Source organism: Diaporthe batatas (assembly GCF_019321695.1).
Source record: "Diaporthe batatas strain CRI 302-4 chromosome Unknown Contig00010, whole genome shotgun sequence".
Lineage (NCBI taxonomy): Eukaryota > Fungi > Ascomycota > Sordariomycetes > Diaporthales > Diaporthaceae > Diaporthe > Diaporthe batatas.
This window is the reverse complement of record NW_025408557.1, coordinates 1,915,149-1,934,838: the sequence shown is the minus strand read 5'-3', so window position 1 is coordinate 1,934,838 and position 19,690 is coordinate 1,915,149. Positions and strand designations below refer to the sequence as shown.

General features: G+C 47.1%; 2 protein-coding genes across 2 annotated transcripts; both read right to left on the bottom strand.

Moving 5' to 3' along the window:
• Window positions 1-9,047: 9,047 nt before the first annotated feature.
• KVR01_008385 (uncharacterized protein) lies at window positions 9,048-13,413 on the bottom strand. Its single transcript, XM_044785834.1, has 3 exons — window positions 11,612-13,413; window positions 10,722-10,929; window positions 9,048-10,643 (listed from the first exon to the last, which is right to left on the bottom strand). Exons 1-3 carry the CDS (start codon window positions 11,644-11,646, stop codon window positions 9,477-9,479), a joined length of 1,410 nt encoding a protein of 469 aa, XP_044642152.1. The 5' UTR covers window positions 11,647-13,413; the 3' UTR covers window positions 9,048-9,476.
• A 3,145-nt stretch (window positions 13,414-16,558) lies between these two features.
• KVR01_008490 (sphingosine hydroxylase) lies at window positions 16,559-19,254 on the bottom strand. The gene is made up of 2 exons (XM_044784858.1): window positions 17,726-19,254; window positions 16,559-17,639 (listed from the first exon to the last, which is right to left on the bottom strand). Exons 1-2 carry the CDS (start codon window positions 18,441-18,443, stop codon window positions 17,215-17,217), a joined length of 1,143 nt encoding a protein of 380 aa, XP_044642257.1. The 5' UTR covers window positions 18,444-19,254; the 3' UTR covers window positions 16,559-17,214.
• Window positions 19,255-19,690: the final 436 nt, after the last annotated feature.

Here is a 19,690-nt window from a genome sequence, read left to right as displayed (position 1 = left end):
AGTATTATTCTTTATAAATTAAAAGATAATATTAAATACTTTAAGTGTGACTAGGTTAGAAAGTAACTTATTAAAATACTTATAAATATAATTATATAGTAAGTTATTAAAGCGATATAACTTATAGGTAAAGGGTAGTAATATATATTTATTTAAGTATAAACTAGTAATAATATAATAGTAATAGTAAGAAAGAGTAATAGAATAATAGTAATAAAAATAATAATATTAATAGTTTAAATAATAGTTAAAATAAATAGATATAGTATCTTTTAATAATATTATTAATAATGTTAACGTCTTTATTAAAGTAATATATAATATAGCCTTAAAGTATTATATTAAAAATATTATAAAAGTATATAATATATAGGTAATAGTAGTATAGTGTAGTTAATTAAAGTAATAAAAGTAAAAGAGTAAAGTTAACGCTTATATAAAATAATTTAACTAACTACTTTATTTTAAATATTATATAATTACTTATATATTTAAACTTAATAATATTTAAGTATTTACTACCCTCTTATTATATTAATTATAATAGTAAGATAACGCTTATATTTTAATAAATAAATATTAAAATTATAAATAGTAGTATTATAATATATATATTACTTATAAAGATGTAATAAAGATATATTTTATTACTAATAGAACTAGTTAAGCGCTCTTTCTTTTATATTATATTCTTCCTTTAATCTTTTACTTATAGCTTTTTTTTATTACTATTATTAGTCTTTAAACCTTCCTTAAATAAAGTAGACTCTAATAAGAGAGGTTTTTACTTTAACTTTTCTCTTTAATACTCCTTATAAGTTTTCTTTTTATTTTATATAGCTAATTATAAGTCTATAAATATTTTAATAAAATAAGTAAATAAACTATTATAATAAGAGAGAAATATAAATTCACCCTACTTTATAATATAACCTTTATTTATATATATTATATAATCTACCTATAAAATAAAAATTATTAAGTGTATAATAAATATAATAATAGCTTCTTTATTATAATAAATATAGTTTACTATTATTTTAAAACTTACTTATTAATATTTATATTTAAAGTTAAAAAATAGTTATTAAGGAATAATAGTAGGCTTTAATTATAGATAGCTCTAATTAAGTTAATATATTATTTCTAACTACTTAAAAGTAATATACCTATCTTTCTTACTATTATTTTATTTCTTTTTAACAGCCTCTCTATATTCTAATAAAAATAGCACTAAGTTAATACCTTTTAATACTAGGTTTAATTAAAGGGCTAGTTAAAGAGAATATTCTTTCTAACTATCTTATTAAATAGCTAGGTAAATTAAAGTATATAAGTAAGTAAGTATATATTAATCTAATAGTTTTAAGTTTAAATAAAGTATATATCTTTTATAAAAGTATAAAATATAAACGTCTTTTTAAATATAATAGGCTTAATAATATAAATAAGTTAGTTCCTTTTAATAATAAGTAAGTTAATATATAGCCTTTAAGCTTTTTAAGATTATATTATTAAAGTTAAATTATTAGTTACTTCTTACTTCTTCTTAAACTAAACTATTTATATAATATTTTAAGAAAAGTTTTATTTATTTTATTTAAAGATTCTTATAATTATAATAAGTAAAAGTAATACTTTTAACTATTATAATTATTTAAGCTAGCTTCTTCTTATTAAGTTCTAGGTTTATATAACTACTTATAAACTTTAAGAGAGTTAAATTATTTATATTTAAAGTAAGTATAAAGATAGTTAAACGTTTAAATGCTATATAGGTATTTATAATAGTTAAAAGCGCTATAAGTAAAACTTATAATAATATTTTTAATAATATAAAGAAAATAAAAATAAAAAATAATATTAGCCTTTAAGTTACTTTATATAGCCTTATAAGTTATAATTATTAAAACTATAATAATTATTAATATTATATAAAACTATAATATTAAGTACTTAAAATAATATTTATTTATAAATATAAATAACCTTATTACTTTTAAAGTGCTTAATTTTAATAAAGAGGCTCTTTTTATAAATATTAGTTTTAATAAACCAAATTATTAAAATAACCTTTATAATAATCTTAATTTTTATATTTATAAAGGATATATTAACTTTTAAAGCTTTAATAATATACTTATTATAAAGGTTTATAAGGGTATAATAATATTAGTAGGTTAAAGTTAGGTAGGGCGTTATAGTTTATAGTTTATATAATTAAAGTAAAGTATAATAATATTTAAAGTATATTAATTTAAGTTAAGTAGAAATATATATAATAAAAGTTAATTTATATTATATTAGCGTTTATTAAACTTATAAACTTATTAACTCTTATATAATTATTATATAACTTAGCTCTCTTTATAAGTTAGTTTAATATTATTTAATAATAAATTATATATATAAGTGTACCTTTAAGTAGAATGTTAATTATATATAATTAGTAAAAGCTATATATATTAAAGGTTACTAAGAAAATAAAGATAAAAAAGTTAGTAATAAGGTTAAATCCTATATATATAGTATATAGGGATAAATTAAATAGATATAAGATAGTAAAATAGATAATTAGTAGTATTACTATTTAAGTAAGATTACTAGCTAGCTTAAATATATCATTAAGTTAAAACTAGTAAAAGTAAATATTATTAAGTAATATTATTAGAACTATATTATCGCTTTTATAATATATTTAAAATAGTTTTTATAAATTAAACTTAGCTAGTATATTTCTATTTCTTTTTATCTTTACTACTTAACTATGCTTAAGTTTATTAGTGTGATTTTCGGCCCGCCTATTATTGGGTATATTATATAAGTTGTTAGCCTATAGAGGTCTGGTGTAGCCTATTTTTAGGGTCGGGCTTAGCCATGCCTTTGGTGTACCGACATTGGTTATGCCGTCACCCGTCTTTCGCGGCTGGGCTCCCATGTTGTGGTAACCTCTGGGATTATCCTCGTCCCACAGACACAATGTATTCAAAATCTGGAAACATGCGGTGGTTTTCATTTGGAAAGTCACCCGAGTTGCGCCCGGAAGGAAATTGTTGGTTGAGGGAGGGCCAGGCCTGCTGAGACCACCGTCCCATCTATAATACGCTCTATTTCTAACCGCATACAAGGGGACTATAAACTTGTCTCGTGACGCACTCTACCACCAGGAGTAGCTTTACTCCGGCCGGCTTCCTAAAAACTTGTTGAGAATGTGCTGAGATTGCTCGTCATTGACGCATGTGCAGGCAACTGACGTCGAGCAGCCTCATAATCCTGGTCAAACCATAGATGTGGTTGAAAGCTTCGATGTTCTCCATGGATAATTGAACGGCATATTCGCGTCTGTGCTTGAATTACAGCACGGAACTGTGTCAATGCCGGTATGATGTAACTCGATAATCCAACTTGCAGACTAAAGAACCTCTTCATCTGGAATCAATGAGGGCCAAGTGGGCTACTTTCGAAGGTTTCATTACAAGTACTCCATCTAGTAGACCTAGACTCCTCAAAGGTCAAACTGAGGCGTTCAAATCTTTCATTATGGGATCTGAGACTGTATCCTTCCTCGGAGCGCCATCACTTGAGACATTGACGCCCAAGACATGTTAGGCGTCCCGCTTCTTGGGTTCCCTGATGCTAATGGGAATAGTTGATCATGGACCCTAGGTCTTCATTTTTCAGCTTGTGTCAAACCCCCCCCCCCCCCCAACAAAACTTGTGTTGGCATGCTTAGACTCTGTCAGATATTTTTAATTTGCCACGGCCACCCATGCCGACTCCCCAGTAGCTCTTAATTGTCTCACAGCCCAGTTCGCTGAAAACTGCCCCTATCTTTTGACCCTTCAATTTAGTCTGTTCCTGGGCTAGGGTGTTGGAACTCCTTGTATGTAAATTCTACATCGTACCCATCCGGATCAAGTACGTTGGCTGCATAGTACCTCGGGTCATACCAATGTCTGGCTGACGGAGGACCTCCCATTTCGTTATTCGGTGCTCCTCCAGCCCCGATTGCTGCTTCATAACAAGATTTGACCTCTTCCTGACTCTTGGCCGCAAAGCCAACATGTGTGTTGCCAGGGCTGCCTTGTCTGAGCCAGAAGAACATGCGCCCGTCTTTGCCAAATCCGTGCAAACGTGGATGGTTGAAGGGTGCGGTTTTCCCCTCATATTCGAGAGCATATGTGATGCCCATGGGTGCCAAGGCCTTTTTGTAAAACGCAACTGATCGAGGGATGTCACGCACAGTGAGGAAGACAGAGTCGATGAGAGATGCCATTGTGTAATACGAAGAGGTGGTAAACAAGATGTTAGATCTGCAAACTTGAATGGGGCAGCAATATTTGTTGCTTGCCTAGGTAGGTGATGCACATATACAACCGGGGGACTCACACTTTTCAATTACATGAACGGATGCCACGGACACAAAACCAGGCACACAGTCGAGTTGTATTCACAGTCTGCCGTCGAGTCCTCAACAAAACAGGAGGCTGACAGGTCAGATGCGTGAACGGCTTGGCGAGTCTCACCCTTGCTTGTAAGTGGTGCTTAGACGGCCAATAAGCAACAGTGGGTTCTCACTCACCGTTAGTTCTACAACAGTAGTACTTAAGTATGACTCAGACTTTTCAAGGCGACGTGTACAAAGCCTGGGGCAGCGAGTAGATTTGTAAGGTAGCAAGGTATCGGCAGGTCTTGGGGATGTTCTTACTCACCATCTAGTGAGTGCGTTCATTAGTTCAAGATATCTAGGCCCACTGTTCAAAACTCAATCGTATCATAATGCTTAGAAATACATATCCTGTCAAGTTTGAGAGATGATGCATTACATACTCTGGAAATGTAGTGTTGGTATCAATAAGTAAGCTTGAAGGGAGTCGGTTTGGAAACGAGAATTTCTTTACGAACATCTGCAATGTTTGTCTGTGAGAACCTAACAATTAATTAAGTAAGACACTGGACTCGAACTTGTCTCGGAATATCCGGAAATTAGGCCCACAGCGCTTGGCTTGAAGATGTAACATCTCTGGCCATGAAGCTCGTTGACGCTGGGCGACCGAGGGGTTGAGTCGGAACATTTGGGACATAAGACTCTTGCATCACTTGTTCATCATAAAATATAGGTTTGATCTTTAAATCCGAGCTTGGAAAAGTGGCGAAGCGTGACGATGCTTATGAGGGTGCTTTCGACTAGTTGAAGCAGAGGGAGAAAGAAAGACGGATTGAATGAACCTTGCCCGGGTGAGGAGCTGGTACCCACTAACCCATAAACTGGTTTCGCTTCTATTCCGCATATGTCCGGGGACATACATGGCGCCTTAATACGGTGGTAAGTGCTTAAGACCCAGCTTTTTAAAAATACTGTGTCTATAACTATAAGTTAAAATATGATAGGTGCATGTGGCCGCAGCCTTGCGACGTACAGATAGGGCTAAGGGGTACCGTCTTGACCAACCCATAAAACTTCTGATCTCTGTGATTCAACCCAGCGAACGAAATCTCTAGCTTGGTGAGATATCTACGCTCATATCTGTGTGTTCTCGTCACAGGGAGCTCTTCCCTTGCATGCTGGTTCCAACTCGCATGTATTCCAACCTGATGAAACCCACAAAACAGGACATTGTTGTCAAGACCGATGTCATCTGTAGCATTATTAGATGCCTGAGCGCCTAAATTTCATGTCAGTCGCTGAACTCATGTAGGTTGCTATATTTATAACCATTACCTAATATCGAAATCTTACTTCTATCCACTATTACTAGCTTATCTAAATTATCCTATAGTTTATAATAGGTTAATATAAAGAACTTTCTTATTATTAAATATTTTAATTAAGATTTACTTTATATAATTTATTTATATAATAATTATTTTTAAACTTAATTTTATTATATAACTTTCTTATAATAATTAATTTATAAATTACTTTTATTTATAATTAATATTATTATTTAAATAATACTTTTAATTTTATATATTATTATTATTATTATTATTATTATTATTATTATTATTATTATTATTATTATTATTATTATTATTATTATTATTATTATTATTATTATTATTATTATTATTATTATTAATATTATTATTATTATTATTATTATTATTATTATTATTATTATTATTATTATTTAAAAATATTATATATATATTTAAATATATATATATAATAAAAATAAAAATATATAAAATATTTATATTATTTAGTCTATAATCTATGTCTTCTTTACTCAACTCAGATTCACAAAAAAAACATGTACTGCTCAAATTCTGAGCTTTCATCCAAGGCGCCGTGGCAGAGTGGTCTAATGCGATAGACTAGAACTACTCTTCGAGTACTTCCAGTTATCTATTCTCTTCGGAGGCGCATGTTCGAATCATGCCGGCGTCGGATCTTTTGTTTTTTTGCCTGTTCACCGGTTTATTGCGGAATCCCCGGGTGTTTTAGGGGTTTTCGCGTGAAGAGCGGGCTGTTAGGAATAATTCTCGCTAAGCAATGCAAGGAACAAGCAAACGCCAGGCCAGGGAGCCCCGGTGAGATGCTTTTGAAGAACGACACAACACAATGGGATAGATATACCATGGGTGGAGATCAGCCTTCCTGGAAAAGCTAGATGTGGTGCAAACAGTTTTGGCTTAGACTTACAAATGACTGGGTTTAGAAGGACTCGGGCCTTGAGGTCGCCACAGTCTGCGGTCTGCACAGCAATCAATCCACGCGGCTGCCATGATCACATCTCCACACAGACGGCCTCATTCGCTCATTCGCGGCTGTCGATAGTGCGGACTCGCTCCGGCGTCCCGTTCCATTCAATTGTGGTTTCCAATCATTTTTTGTGACCTGTCAAAAACGTTGAATCAACAAGCTTTGCCCAGCCTTCAGTGGTAGTTTGCCCAGGTAGGTGAGCAGAGCCGCTTGAAGGCTCCTTTTGAGGTGTTTGTCTGCGCCCGTGCCTCTGCCTCGTATCCTACGACGCGTGGGCCAACTAATAAGCAGTTTACAGGCCACGGTCATTGTGATGAGTTAATATTTTCAGTGTAGAGAGCTTGTCTGGTCCCTTCTCTTCTGTCCGAATGCACTTGTTCTGTTGCCGCAGACGAAAGCTACCAATGCTTGCCTGACTCGTTTATTAGTCATTGCAAACACCAACTCTATCGCCTGCAATAACGTTGTGCTTTTACTTGAACCAACTTATTATTCATCGTGGCAGACCGTCGGAACTCCGAGAAGAGAACACCCAGGGTCTGTTGCCGTCCCGGGCGGCATCTGGATGTCCAGTCCCACTCGATTAGCCCCGGAAACATGTATAGAGCAGGTGTGAGTAGTCTGATCGATCACATAATTAGGCCACAGTCGCATGCCGTGGGTGTTGACCTTGCCATTTGGGCCCTGCCCGTGACATGCCGAGGTGAAAGACTTCAATGTTGACTGATTTCCATGCTGATCACTTCCTACTGCAGCGCTCTATACATAACTCTCCTCTCGATGCTAGCCCAAACTGTGTTGGAGCTGGTGGGCCATGACAAAGTTGTGGAGAAGACGCTGGCGCTCTGCTAGCCTTTTGCTTGGCTGGATATTGACAATGGCTTACGCGGTATTAGTGTTTATAGTCGGATAAAAGTAATGTTGCGGCGTTGAACTAGTGCAGCTGGTTCAGCAAGAGCAACAAGTCCAAACTTAACTGCATCATTGATGCTATATTTATCTCGATTGTCTTGTAACTCGGATCATGAATCAATCATCTTGCTTGCTGCTTGCTTTTATTTGTGGACAGTACTAGTATTGATTTCAGTTGGGGCTAAAGGCTCAAGTTTTTCTGATGATGAAGCCTTGATTTTGCATCATTGGACCTGAGAGCACAATCTCTATGCCTGTGTCGCATTGGAAAGCCTTAAACTAGGTAGATCGTAATGCGGCGTAATTATCACCAACCTGGTAATCGCTGGGCTGCGATAACGACACCAACTAATAACATTGTACCAACAATGACAAGAAAAAATTGATCCAAACAAGAGCCGAGTCAAGGTTCACAGCTCCCCAACGGTTTGCGTGCCTCAAATGTAATCAAAACACCGCCTTACCCGCCTAGAACTCTAAACCGAAGACGGGAGGTGACATGCATGGCAAGGGCGGTGATGACGAAAGCAATGAGATTATCCCGTGCCCAAGGTTTGCGCCTGCGTAGCACTGCAGCCCAACGACATCAAATCATCCCGCACATATAAGAAGTGCCGAGATAACTCTGGCAGCCGCGGGAAATTAATCGACAGACTGACCCAGACCACGCCGACCAGCCACGTGGGGTGTGCGAACGCGAACAAAAACCTTAAACCGAGCCGGGACCCCTAGAGTTATGACTCGCCGGCTGACAACTTCGCAGTGCCGCAAACACACAGCGTAGCAGGCGCGGAGGAGGGGTGTGTAGACATTTGACGGGCGATCAACCCAAAATAAACTCTAAAATAATCTCCCGGCCTTGTACACTAATTCTCGCCCACAGGTTTGTCGCCGTTCGGGCTGCTTTTCGGGGCCGGTCCCCCGGCCAGGTCGGGCTAAGCCTGTGGTCCCCGAACTCCTGCGCGAGGGCAGCTCACGGGCCCCGAGGCGCACCAGCCAGGTGCCAGGCTGCCAGGGCCCGCACGATAGGCTTCAAGAGTTCAGCCCCCCATCTAGGCGGGGAACGGCATTTGACAGCCAGGCCCCTTGTGCCACTGAACCGTAATTCTTTTCGGGGGGCGGGGCGGCGCGATAGCTCACCAAAGTCGCGATCTGCTCTCTGAGCATGCCGCGGGGATAGCCATGTGGCCGTAGCGTGTTGTCGGTGTGCGCCGATCGGCCTGCCTGGCCAGCAAAGTAACACGAGTTGCGACAAGGTGCGTAAGGCTGAGGACAATCGGGGTGACAGGTCAGTTCAGAAGTCTGCGTGCGTCACAATGTCTTTGTTTGGGCCCTACGCTAGTGGTGTGGGCCACGTTTTTTTGAGACTGCATATCGACTGGAACATCACGAACGCGATATCATGGCAATTGGGGAAAAAGCTTGGCTCCGTCAATGTCTTGGATTGTTCGGATGTTCTATCTATCGCCTGCTCCGGTGCAGGCGCCGTCCACCACCTGGTGACCCGAATCCACGAGTCATAACCGTGATGCCCACTCCTTTCCTTCATTTCCTCCCTTCCATGCCCCAGATGCAAAAGTCAGGATTAAGCCCAGGGTATTTTGGTTTTGAAAGGAAAAAGTCAAAAAGGAAATTCCGTAATTTGTGTCCTGCATGTAACACATGGAAAATGAGACAGTCTAGATTGTCCCCAATTGCTCGCTCGCTCGCTTTTTAATCTGACTCCGTGCCCATGCATATTGTGACAAATGAGAATGGTAATGAGGTACATGAGAAATGGATGGTACAGATGTGGTGCGGTAGTATGTAGGTGTGAGGGCAGAAAGTAGGGTGTATGTAGCAGAGGTGGTTAGGTTTAGATCCACTTGCTCTGGAAGTTGTTCATCTCGCTCATGAAGTCATCGACCACCGAGCCAGCGGGTCCGGCCAGAAGTGGCGGGCTTGGAGCATCGGAATCAGTGGACTTGCTGTTGAGGTCCATCGACGTCCGCGGCAGGCGGTATCCCTGAAATGCGTTGGCGAGCGACTGCTCGAGCGATTCGCGGCCCATGGTGAGACCCGACTTTGAAGACTGGAGGGCGGCCGGTGGCGAGAATGTGTCCGAGTCGGTCTCGTCCTCCTCGGCCTCGGAGTGGTAGAAGGATGGTATCTCGGCCTCGGGTGACGTGGCATCTGTCTCGTCATCTCCGTAGATTGAACCCTCATCGGACGAGAAGGAGAAGCGCGATGTAGGGGTGTCCTTCTCATCAACGAAGAGGATCTGCTGCGGCCGCTCGACCGCTGTGGCGGGCCTTGCTTCGGTGAGGGTGACGACGGATTCGTTCTCGGGCAACCGCCTGAGGGTGTTTGAGGAGTACTTGCGAGAAACAGGCGGGGGTGGCGACAGGATGGTCTTTGGGCCGGTCTCGGAGGCAGCAGAGGTTGCGAAGTTATCGTCATCCTCCTCGGCGATATCGTCAGGGATGGATAGGAAGAGACGCTCCGCATCGTCGGCGGGTGGTGTCACCACTGACGTGTCGTCGGAGAGGAACCTTCGTAGCGAGTCTGGCGACATGGGGCGGGTCCGGCTGCCCTCTGAGGAAGAGGAGCCAACACTTTGCCGCTGCTCATCACCAGCCACCGACGCGTCATCGGAATGTCTGTCGCTGCTGCCCTGTGACGAGACACTGTTCTTGCGGGTGAAGAGCTTCCGTGGCGACCACCAGCTGGGGGTGGGTGAGATGGAGCGGTCGGAACGCTTGTGCTTGAGGGTCCGGACGGGTCCCTGAGAAGTGGCAGGCCGGTATGACGAGACCAGGAAGTCGGGCACGCAAGGGTCCGGCCTAGGCGTGTTGTACTTGTCTTTGGGCGACATGGTTTTGAAGTCCTCGCGTCGAACTGAGCTGAGAGAAGCGCTTCGTTTCCTGTCCGACTTTTCTGTCGGCACCCACATCATATTTACAGTCTGGCCGGGTAGATATGGGCACGCGGTTGTTGTGGGGACCGTAGGATCATGAGTCTCGACGCATCCGTCCAACTCATACTGTATCCGGTGTTAGTGGACAAAAGTGCCCTTTGACAGGGTGAAGTGAACCAACACCCATCCCAGCCACCAACTCACGTAATAATAGTAAGGCTGGCCCATCTTCAGGCCACCGTTCCTTCGAGATGATCCTGGGCGTTCCCCATCATAAATGACGTCCTTGAACACGTAGCACCCGCGCCACTGCCTCCGGTCACGTCGACTGTCGCGTTCCATTGTGTATGGTCTTTCGAAGTTGTCCCAAGAACCAACCAGCGAGACTGATTGTACTGAAGGGTGCGTTTCACTGTTGGTGTATTTACTTGTTAGTCAACAACATCCCGGGGGGACAGCATTGTTTTATAAAAAAGCCCGGCGAGTCCCAAGCTTTCCTTTTTGCTGACAGCGTGGAGCCAGCTGGGCAATAGGCTTCAGCCTCTCCGGCTTGGCCGGTTCAGGTGCCAATTTCCCGGCCTCTGATGACGCCCGATAAGGCGGCCGCCGGTGGACAACAGGCGCGCCATGTGGCTCGCAAGGAAAACTTAACGAGAACCCCAGAAAGCATATTTGCCCGAAGGGTACTAAGGCTGACTGGCACTCCAGAACCTTCAGGTACCCGCACGGCTGTGCTGATACCCGACCAGAATGTGGACAGGGGTCAAATCCTAAGCGATCCCTTGCAAAGAACTACAATGCGAGTGCGAGCAGCGGTGCTGGGGTTGTGATGACGGGTCTAATATCAAATACTCACGACGCTCCTCGACGCCTGAACCGAAACATGTCGGCCAAAAGCAAGACGGCACCGCTGGGGCGGTAGTTGTGAAATCGGAGATGGTGTAGAGCGAGGCGTGTGATGCAGGCGCGGAATTCCGGGTGGGGAATTCAAAAGCAGAACTTTATGAAATTGCAGCAAGACAGGGCAGAAAAGCATATGAGAATCGCCGGCCTCTCGGAGCCAAAATAAAAAAAAGAAGATAAGAAATACTCACAGCATGAACGTGAACAATGTCGTCGTAGTGTCCATGATGATGCGAGACGGAGATCAACTCGTCGTGTTGCAGGCGAAAAAGTAGAGGGGAGTTGATGGTTTGTCGGGAGAATTGGCCGCAGTCTTTCTTTAAGGCACCCGTGGGAGCGAGTGCTTGCTTTGGGCCCCTGAGGCTGAGAAGACCAGACAAGCGCCCGGCGTCAACAATTACTGAAAGTGGTAACAGCCCTGCGCGGTACTTAGTCGAAAATAGACGTGACGAGGTGCACAGTAGGGCAACTCTGTGTGTTGGGTGTGCTGGTGCGTTGGTGATCGAGCTGGCGAGGCGAGTTGAGGAGGATTGGCCAATGGCGTGTAAAGGGCTGGGGAGTGTGCAAGCGCCTGGGTCCCGAAAGCGGACGAGGGCCTGGGCACAGGTGATGGCGGCGCTTAGAGAAACAATCGTAGATTAAGTGTTTCGTGGCCACGGAATGGCGACCGCAGGAAGCCAACAAGCACAAAGTGAATTATCTGAAACAGACAAGGTAGCGCTGGGAGGATTCGGCGATCGAGGTGCGGTAGCAGCGAACAGCGAGCCTTGGCTGGAGGGCAGCTCAGGGTTGGATTGGATGACACCTTGGGAGCCTCGTGGCAGACGGAGTCGGACAGTCGGGGTGCAGATGCGAAGAGCGGATCCAGGGACCAGAACCAGACTCAGATGGAGAATTAAAAGAGGACATGCAGGCAGCCAGATGTATCCAGAAGAAGGATTCCAGGTACGGGGTCGGCAATCCACAATGATGACCACGAGGCGCAGCTCCCTGGTCTTTTAGATCAGACTGGGTACCGGACCCAGGTGAGTGGTCGCCTTTTGACTGGCCACGGGCTGTTCTCAGCTAGAGAGGCTGCAATTGAGGGCCGACAAGGGTAGCTGGCTGGCTGAGTTGTGCGATTGTGAGCCAACTGAAGAATGGGGGAGAGGGGGGCGGGCGATCCAAGTGATCCAAGTGCTCGGACCTCGTGGACCAAGACGTGCCCTGCCTGTCTGCCTGTTGCCTGTTGGTGTTCAAGCTGGCAATGGCTGGGAGATGCGATAACTGGGGCAAGTATGGAGCAAACGTGCTAGGCAGCCTGGCAGCCTGGCAGCGTCACTGGCCTCAGTTGTCGCAATTTTTTAGCGAGTCGAAGCGAGTCGATTCGGTTGTTCGGGAAGGGGGCGAAAGGAAAGTGAGGTGGATCCTCGAGATGCAAAACCAGGGTCTGGCTGTTCCAAGTCCCAAGCTCCAAGCAGGAGGCGCCGGCAGATTGAGCGCCAACTGAATGGTTTGATGGCCAGGCGGTGCTGATGTGATGGTGATCCCGGTGGCGGGCTGACGAGCCAAAGTATAAGATAATGGCTTTACTTTCGGTTGTGCCTCACAGCTACACCGGTCCGTCTGATGGTTGATGGTGGTGGAAGTTGGCTTCTCGGGGACAAGGCAACTGAGGCAGGTGTTTGCGCTGGGACGTCGTCGCTGTAGAAGTCAAACAGGGGGACAACCTTTGCTGATAGTGAGGATTTCAGTTCGAGGTCAGAGTCAGGACTTCAGGATGTCTGTTTGAAAGCCGGGAAGTCGGAAAGTCGTCATGGCCCCGTCACGCTTGATTGACCGAGTATCCGTACTGGCAGCCAAGTAATATCCACCGATTCCACTCACATGGCCCCAGCACGTAGCACAGCAGCCAGCCAGCCAGCGAGATCGCTGGGCGACATCGTGGCCGGGACCCGGAACCCCTCCTTGCCCTCCTCATTTGCTGACACACCATCTGACCATCCGGTCGTGGCCGCGGAGAGGACGGGAGAGGAATAAGGTCTGTGATCTGAGCTGAAGGAGATGACAATGGCGCCCCAACGTGGTAACGCTGCCACAGTTGCAGCAGCAGTCCCTACACTAGTTTACAGGCACAGGCAGCCTGCAGGCGACGACGACGACGACAAGATGCTTTTCTGCTCCGACAGTGGATGCTCCTCAATTTGAGCTGCAGATCATGTGCAGGGATCTATTTGTATCAGGCAGTCAGGCTTGCCTTTCTTGGGGCGGCAAGGCGGGTCGCTGCGGGTGGGTCTCCCGGGACGAACCAGTGCCATTCCTGACCAAGCTCAAGCTCCTGCCCGCCCTCTCTGTGCCTGCTCCCTCTTCCCGGCTGACTGGGTGCGACCTCGTTCGTGCTGAATCGCCCGGCCGGTTCGTTGAGCTACTAGTAAACCGCTAATCGAAATCCCCAGTTCCCAGCTCCCCAGATCCCCAGGTCCCCTGCAGCCCTGGACAGGCCCGGGCGGCCGATCCATACTGCATTGTACTTCGTACGTGACAGCAATTACAACTAGTCCTGCTGGCTGAGCCGCCAACAACAGACAAGACGACGTGTGGCGGGCGCCCGGGCAAGGGATCGCGAGTCGTCGAGGCGAGTCACCAACCAGGGGGGGGGGGGAACTCCTGCATGTGCTATGTAGGTATTCAGCCTCCTCACGCCCATTGCTGACATGCCCATCAGACTACTGCTGTCACGAAGCCAGCACCACACGCTCGGGTTCGCCACCAGTTCTGTTGGACAGGAGCTGCCTCGAAACGAAACACAGCACGGAGACCCTATCACTACGCCCGCAATTCCAGCATGAATCACGCCCCCCCTCCCCTTCGACTCGCCCCGTCTGATCCCACGTCAGACTCAAAATCCAGGCGAGCCATAACATTCATGCATCAGACATGGCTGGATGAGCTGGCTGGCCGCCCCGGTCCCACGGAGCGCCCTCGGCGATCGTCTCATCAATATTGACAGCCAGGGTGGTTGCTGATCTACGACTTGGCTTTCAATTTCCTGGTGCTGACCGTCCAGGCGGTCGAGGGCACAGAGGTTGAGCTGCATACGGCCAGACAACAGCGCTGTCAGCGATGGGCGATGTTACGCAGGAAGCTTTACTCTGCTTCATCGTGCGGGCGCGCGTCACGCAGGTAGGCCCCGGCCAAAAAGTCAAATACACCACACTACGGAGTACACGTGTGTACATGCTCCCCTCGACTGTTTTGCTCCGCATCGCTCGTTCGCGGCCGCGCCCGCTGACTCGGAACTATGCCCTCCGGGAAGAGGTGAGTACGAACGTGCGGGAGCCCGCCAACTGTCCGTCGGTCGAACCTCGAGCTGCAAGCCTCACTCATGCATTCAATGCGGTCTCTTCCTCCCTCCCAAGGGTGTGGCCCGATGGATTGGGTGTCGGTCACTCACCGAGCCAACCAGCCAGTCAGCCGGGTCGTCTTCTGAGACAGCTGAACAGGCTGTCTCGTCTCGGCCTATGCAAGATACTGTGTGCCCATATCTCCGGACCGCAAATAAGCTGTCCGATGTGTGGCCCTGTGGTCTCGTGGTCTTTTGGCCCTGTACTCCGTGAGACAACCTGGCCACGATCTGTACGCCCGTAATCAAAGAAAAGGTCCGGTTGCACCGCATTGTCTCCAGGCGTGTCTGGCAGCATCGCGAGACATGCCAGGCTTTTCTAGAACAATAAGCAGCTTCTGGTTTACCTCACGCGGCCTGCTTTTGCCTGTTTCATGGATATTAAGGTACGGCAAGCACGTCGTGGAAAGACAAAACTTTCACGTACGTATTAGTGTAATGGCCCACGGCCCTTCGGGTAATTTCCAAGACCTGATGCGACACCAGACGCCATTTTCTTATGACCAGCCACTGGTGTCATGACAGCGAAGGGCCCGCGCTCTGTGTCAGATCTTGTTTGCCATGCCCGAGAAAAAACCTGTACTTTTAGGCCTTCAGGCGTTGTCTTGTCATCCAATTCCCGCCGAGACATTCCCACCTTTCCGCTCTCGCCCTCCGTCCCGCGGTCCGGCCCAGACGGCCCCACTCCGGCGGCACATCTTGTTTGATGTCCTGCGGACCGCTGACTAGGATGGTCAGCTTAGGAACACTGATCTTGGGTGCATATGTAACCTTTTCCCCCCTTCCCTCATGTTGCCTTCGTCAAGTGTCTGGCATGCGAGCTTAATCGGCTCCCGTGCCTCCTGGCCCTCGCACGGCTCTTGCGCCCGTACTTTTGATCCCTAACAACGTTGAGCCCAGGGATATATGGGATGCCACCGGGCTGGGTACCGTTGGACCGCTCCCTACGCGGGTAAACAAGCTTCCCCATTGCCGCGGATCCCTCGGGGCTGGATTTCTCGCTCTCACTCTTATGGCGACGAGCGAATGCGACGAACGCGCGTTTCACGCTCAGAGGATGACATATGAAACATTCATGCCCTCGTTCCTGTTGAGATCATGTACGAGGCCGGCGGGCTGGTGCTGATGTACACGTAAGAAGCACCAAGGTGAACCCGACCGACCATGTGCCTCCCCGACCAAGCGCCGGAAGCAAGCAGGCGTTGTTAGCTCGGGGCTGAGCTTGCGATGCTCGGATCCGGACTGCCGCGGTGAACACCCGTCGCTCGAGGGATAACCCGAGGTTTTGCCCATCGAGCTGGTTAGGGGGGCTGGTGGGAAAGCTAACTCTGAACCCTCGCGCGTGTTGCAATGGTGACATGTGCCAGATCTCGAGTCCGGCCCGAGTGCGTTGTACCGTTCAGCCCTGCGTGCCTTTGGCCGGGCTGAGGTCAACTTGGCTGTTGTGCTGGGACTGGAGTCGGCGACGTCCATTTCAAAGTGAGACATGCGCTTGAATACCTGGCCGCCTTCGAGGCGGATGTAAAGTGCTTCTTGATTGCGTTCATCTTGCGAGTTGTGAGACCCGTGTCAAACACAGACTGCGGTGCGATGAGGTTGATCCCGTGAGACTTCGGTGTTTTGTTCGCTGCATGTGAAGTCCAGGTCCAGATCCGAAATTCAAGCGGGACCGGATCTCGTGAAGCTTCCCTGCTTTCAAGAGGCGTGCACAACTCTCTCTCCGTGTCAGAATACGGCAGCATAGGCTGTCCTATGATGGACTGTCATTCCTGGCTAGAATTTTATTTGTAGTCTCTGGGCAGGTCAATTCCAACGACGACCACGTGACGTTCTTTGTCCAGCACTTGCGCCTGTCTCTTGGACAAACGAGATGCACGTCTCCAGGACCAGTGGCCATGCCGCTGTGGACACCACATCACCAGATCAGATCGGTCTCTTCACTCACAGGAACAGAATGGGTGGGATAACAATTGGGTACTGTTATTGCAACACGGAGCCCAGGCTCCCTCCACCTCTATTATAATTACTCAGTATCACGAATCTATCCGTCCAATCCTCGCCGTGTCCAATGGAGCCAATGCTCGCTTTTTAAAAAGAAGAGAAAGAAGAATTCGCCGAGAGGAACAATTTTGTACAGTGTCGAACGTAATCATATGGATCTGGGTGAGGTATTGGACTTGTGAAGCACGCCTCGGAATAGAAAGGTAATAGAAGCAAGAACGCCCTGTGCCGATGCCCGGTATTCATCCCTCAATTTCAACATGTGCCTCATTTGGTCAATCCAAGCATCAAAAGGGCGAGATACTAAAGAATATTTGAAAGTAGCGCAGTCCAACGAGTGGTGGGGAACGGAAAGTCCGAATAATTTGAACGCCAAGGTCTGGAGCAATTTGGGAGCTGGGTGTTGACTCCTTACTGCGTGGCTTGAACCGTCTTCTTCTCATTCTTCAGCTTGGCGTTTTCCCTCGTTCTCTCGTACTTCAGCGTGGTGTCGCCCTGCCACATAGTTCCAAGCCACCGGTCCCAAGCGGTGAAGAAGGGCTGGCTAAAGTTGGTCTTGATGCCCCAGCTCTGGTGGTGGATATCGTGGTACGCGGCATTGTTGCTCGTGATGTTCTGCAGAGGGTCCCAGGGTAGGGCGTAGCCACAGTGGTCATCGACAGTCTTCATGGTGCTGCCCATGTAGAAGAAGATGGACATTCGTTGTGACATCCTCGATAATTTGTAAGCAAGACCCGCGCCTGCGGTGTCAAGTACAAAGCCTTCGACAGGGTGGTTGTACAGTGCGCCGTAGGCATATGGAACGTAGAGACGGTGGTGACGGGCGTGCCAATGAGCTGTGTGTGAGTCAATCCGTTAGCATTGGAGAGGATAGAGCGAGACTTGTAGGATCATAAGCCTCGAGGGTACGGGGTAAACATACTGTACATCCACTTGTTGACGTGCATTGCACGGTGCCAGAAGTACTGCCACGAGTCCAAGAAGGCCACGGCAACCCAGAATTGGAATCCGGGGATGATCAGCCAGTAAATCGCCTTGGCCAGCAACAGCTCCCAGGTCGCGAATGCCGGCACCGACACATCGGTGGTCGCGTCGATGCTCGTCAAGAACGGGTACTTGCCACCGGCCAGGGCACCGGCAAGCAGTGGGTGCGAGGCAGACATGTTCTTGGAGATGGCAGCTGCATTGAGACCGACCAAGCCCAGCACAGAAGGGAGTGCCCTCTGCGCGAGACGGATCCTGGTGGCCCAGACGGCAACGTCGTAGTTCTCCATGCCCGTCATCTGCGCAGGCTCAGTGAGCGACAGCACAGCGGCGGTGAACATCTGGATGATCTCCTCGATAATAACATCTCGTGCCACCTGCCATCTGGACGCAAGGTTCCTCTGGGCTATCTCTGCTGGGGTGTGCAGGCGGTACTGTGGGAACAGGTCATAGACGTCGATGATGTGGAAGATACCAGACACGACCCAGTAAGCGATATGTGGGCCGACTACCGCCAGCCAGAAGTCGGAGATGAAGGGCAGCAGGTCAGGTATGGGAGTCGTCGAGTAGGCGGGCAAGGGAGGCAGATCCGATACCATGGTGCCGTTGCTGACACCGGCGGTCGACATCATGACGGTGGTCGGAGAGGCGACCATCACGAGAGCGGAACGCCGGACAATTGAATCAATGATTCAGGGCGCGCAGGAGGACGTGCAGGGCGTGCGTGGACGGCACTTTTATCGATAAGTCGGAAGTCGGTGGCGTCGTAAGGCTTGGGCGTCGAAGGCTAGCAATTCGCGCTGTGCATGGAACAACAGAAACCAAGAGAGGAATTGACGATGCAACGGATTGAGGGACCAAGGGACCAGAGAGGATGGTTGACAGACGAGAAGCAAAAAAGAAAAAACCCCGTGGCCAACGTCGAATGAGTAAGCCCTTTGGAGGCTCCTTTTTGTTCGACAGAGGTTTGTCAGACGTTTGATGGGATCGGCTTGTCGCGAGCAACTGGGACCCGGCGGCGTGGGCCCTTTTTACCAATTTCGCTTCCTAGTGGAATCCGTCCGTTTCTCCCGAGTCGCCTGTTCTTTGCCACCACCCGTCGAACCACTTTTAGCACGCCGTCAATCCGACAGCACGTATGAGCAATGTTGATGAAGCCACTATGTCGAGAGCATTGGCAGACGCATTGGGACAACACGCTGGACTCTCCTGTCGACTGGTTTAAGTAGCCCACCCAGACATCTTTTGCATCGAGACAATCGCATTGCCATCACCGATGCGTTGTCCGCCATGGCAGACGGCCAGCATGAACTGCATGGGAGTTCCTGGACCGACACCTGCTCTCATGACGGGCCAAGCCCAATGCGTCCACTGGAGCCAATGCGACGCGCCTGGACGGGCTGGGAATGCTATTTCTGCAAGGCACGAATTTCCAGCCTAAACCCGAGGCTTGTGAAAGTCGCTCTCATGCCGCCTTATTAATGCATTAACACGGAGCAGCCAGATGGGTCCCGTGTCTCTGTTAGTGTGTCTGAGCAGATCCCCCCTACTCCCTACTCCGTACCTGCCCAGGTTGCCATGGTCCTCGACCGAGATCCCAAGGTCTTGTTCGCCTTGTTTCCTAGCGGCTAGTCAGTGCTTTGAATCTTGGTCGTGGACCCATCGCATCGGCTCCATGCATCGAGCCTATCGAGCGTATTGCCCGATGCCCAGCCAGCCCTGTTAAGCCACACAGGCAGCCAAAAGGGACTCACCGCAACGGACACCCCCCTCCTCCCTGCCGGGCTGTCAGTTTGGACCCGAACCCTGAGAGCTCGCCCAGCTAGTCCGAATCTGCAATGGCTGCTGGCCCAGTCCACCCCTCAAGCCCCACCTTTCGATTTTCCATTGACATTTTCCCCGC